At 39.0% G+C, this 3431-nt stretch overlaps 1 protein-coding gene across 5 annotated transcripts in view; it reads left to right on the top strand.

The window, feature by feature from the left end:
* The window catches only part of LOC144976787 (uncharacterized), a 31760-nt gene extending 29488 nt beyond the window's left edge, over window positions 1-2272 (top strand). For all 5 annotated transcript variants that reach the window (XM_078921234.1, XM_078921242.1, XM_078921250.1 and 2 more), the window contains one exon: window positions 131-2272. In XM_078921234.1, coding sequence (XP_078777360.1) covers window positions 827-2200 — 1374 coding nt within the window. In that variant the 5' untranslated portion in view covers window positions 131-826 and the 3' untranslated portion in view covers window positions 2201-2272. The remainder of the gene's footprint in view (window positions 1-130) is intronic.
* The last annotated feature ends 1159 nt before the right edge of the window (window positions 2273-3431 follow it).

Consider the following 3431-nt stretch of genomic DNA (forward strand, 5'->3'; position numbering starts at 1 on the left):
TTTTGAAGCGAATAATCGCAACAATTTTTCGTCTTCAAAAAATCCCCCCAAAACGCGATGAAATTTGAAAACTTTGACAAGATTTACCTTGACTCCATATTTTCCCCTTTTTTCTATCTCTTCTCTATAGGTTGAAGACTCTATACAAGACTGTTAAAGGATTGGTTTACTTTGGGAAACAGTATCAATGACAAAGACCTAGTTTGGAGTGGGTCCACTTTACCCGCCATCAGTCGAGTTAGTTTTGATTTTTGACAATTGAGAAATTTCTCTGCCCTCATTATCTACGCTTGGAAAGTAACTTAAAAATGTCTTTACAGCTCGTAAAAAGAGATATCGGTGGGAGTAAATTGTAAAATTGGATTCCATTAAAATAAAAAATAAAAATCATGCTCGGCAATTCTTCAAACCACAGGCACAAGGCCAAACTTCTCTGATCTCTAAGTTTGACAATGGATCCTCTCTAGTCAGTCGGTTACGAAAAAATAATTTGTCTTGGTGAATCAACCATCAAACAATGACGTCGCATTTGAAATTTTTTCGAAAAAATAAATCCACCATGATTATTTTCATGAAGTATGAAGATTTAAAATGTGACTGACACTTTGCAGCACACAGCAAGACACGGGTTTCAGTGTGAACAATGCTGGTCATGTTCTCAGTATTTTAATTATAATTTTGCTGATTTCCTCTGGATTTTTACTAAACGAACTAGAAATCATGTGCTTTTTCCTGGATGGTTGTATTAACATATTCGTCGACTGCAGTGTATATCATTCTAGAAAGACTTCGAGGTTTTAAGTCTCAACATCAATAACGTCCAAACATGGGGATGGGTGACGACGCTGGGTTTGACGGGGATGACAATGTTCTAACACCTCCCGGTGTGTTCAGCGACGATGAGAGCACAGAGAGCTCTGACATCAACAAAGACGACAATGTCAGTCTTATTAGCAGCAAGACCAACATTTCAGCAAAAACAGGTTTAGCAAAGAAACGTGTCCAATTTTTACCGGACGGATTTCTTGTACGCGTGAGGGAAATTCCACCTCGGAGTAACAAATCGTCGTCAGAATCAGATGGATCGGCAAGCGATACGTCTGATTCTGAAGACTCCGACACTGAATCAGTTACAGATTCTGAAGACGTTTCTTCCGAAAGAGATACTCCTTCACCAGCCGCACCGATCGAGACTCATAATAAATTTGCAACCATGCCTCCATTGATGTACACAGCAAAGGGTTCATATGTAATCAGCAAACAAAACAGTGCAAAATCTGGAAACGCAGCTGTTGCCAAAATCACCGGAATCGACCCATCTACAGTTCCATCATCATCACCGTCTCCAGGCAGAAAATCGTCGTTTTCGAAAAAAGCTCGGCGGTCGCCTTCGCCCAAATTTGAAAAACGACCCAGGCGGAATTCCAAAAGTAATATTGAAAAAGCAAACAATACCAAAAAAGTAACCGCTGTACTTAAAAACGACAACACATCAGCAAAAGTTAACAAGAAACGCACGACTCTTAAAGTCAAGGAGGGGCAAATTTCACCACCACCTTCATTTTCAAAACAACAAAGGCAAAATAACAACTCATTCAAGCCCCAAAATTCTGTAAGACTATCGCAAAGGCGTGTAAATAGTGCTAACGATGCTAAAACGACATCACCATCAAAAAGAAATTCCAAATCTTCTGTATCAACTTCCTTCACAATACTACCTTCTTCCTCAGTAGGAGCCCCATCCTCTTCTACCTCTATTGACTCACCCTCTTTAGATCGTGTCAGTCGTGCAATGCAATCTCTGACAATGGGAAAACTTTATACAGTTGACGGCGGATTTATTTTCCCTCCGCACCACACCAAAGACCTACATTTACCCGATCTTTCACAAAATTCGCAGATGTCCAAATCAGAAGATTTCGACATTTCAGTTTCTGTTTCATCGTCCCAAAATAGTCCAACCCAAAAACGACCGTCTTTTGACCTGGGATCCCCACGCCGATCCTTCCAAGAAGCGAGTACTATTTCTCATCAGGCGCCACCGCAATCAGCAAACCGGAAGAGGCGGCATTACGCATGGCAAATGGCTAATGGAAGTATTCAAAACGCTCTCCATAGCACACCTAGTATATCTCAACTGTGGGACAGTCCGACAAGGATTCAGTCAGACTCGTTGGATAAACTCGGCAACAGTAGATGACAAAGAAATGATACAGATTTGTAAATACAGAATAAATAAATTAATATGCATAAGCATATATTTTTACAGCAATTTCCACTGGTTCTGTCCTACTCTATACCATGTTTATAAAGTCATAATGTATTATTCCATTCGGCTACATTGCACCAAAATTTGGTCGAATTTCACATATTGCCATTTATTTGAAAGGCTTCAAAAATATTTTGTTCAACACCTTTTTTTCAACACTGTATTAGTTCATTATAATAATAGGCCACATCCAGGTCTTTAACCAGTTAACTGCCGTACACGCATTTAAACATTTGGTAAAAAAACAACTCGTCCTTCAAATATTAATCAATTTAGATGACCATCATCTTGGCAAAAGCTCTCAAACCTGGGAGCTCATGATCGATTTAAATGTGGCTCATTTACATCGATCGATAATTTAAAGGACGAGTGTTATGACCAAATTTTTAAATAGGTATCTTTCCAGAGTGCGGCAGTTCACTGGTTAAGCCTGTTTTGTTGATGAACTTAAATCCCTGGACACAGTCGATGTGTACTTATTTGTAGGTCTGATAACCCAAATTATTATGGGCTCATTGATGTAATGGGGCTATTCTCAAACCAACCCAAGATATTGTCAATTACAACAATTTTAAAACAAGTCCATAATTGCACTCGGTTATCACACCTGCTAATATGTGCACCTAGGACAGGGCTATCCATGTTTTTAAAATTTTATTTTGAGAACAAGTAGATTTCCACTGGTATTCGCTTTTCTGAAAATGTCCTATTATCAGCGTTAGAATAAAAATGGATTCGAAAGAGGAGTTTTTAACTCACCAAATTTATACTTTTAATCTGAGAGATAACATATAGGGCAACCAGTGGAAACTGTTTCCCTCCTACCTAAAGATCCCCGCCAGGACCAAGGAAAACACGAACAATCTCTCTCCAGAACAAAGACATAGAGCAACATGGAAAGAGAAAATAGATTTGGGTTAGAGAAGACACAGCACGTGACCGCCTGTCCACCATGGTAATATCAGCGCCAGTAAAAAGAAATAAAATGGGATAGTAAAAAGTTCTAGAATTACAATTAAATTACCCAAGCAAAGGTAAGACAAAGGGGAATTTATTCAAATAGGAAACAGGTGTAGATTCCAAGAGCACACTTTCAAAGTACTTAGTTTAAGGTCACCTAAAAGTCTCATCCAGACACAAGCACATGTCCCAACTAAGAGGG

The sequence above is a fragment of the Berghia stephanieae genome, chromosome 1 (assembly GCF_034508935.2).
Source record: "Berghia stephanieae isolate SIO BIC M18660-M18661 chromosome 1, UCSD_Bste_1.3, whole genome shotgun sequence".
Lineage (NCBI taxonomy): Eukaryota > Metazoa > Mollusca > Gastropoda > Nudibranchia > Aeolidiidae > Berghia > Berghia stephanieae.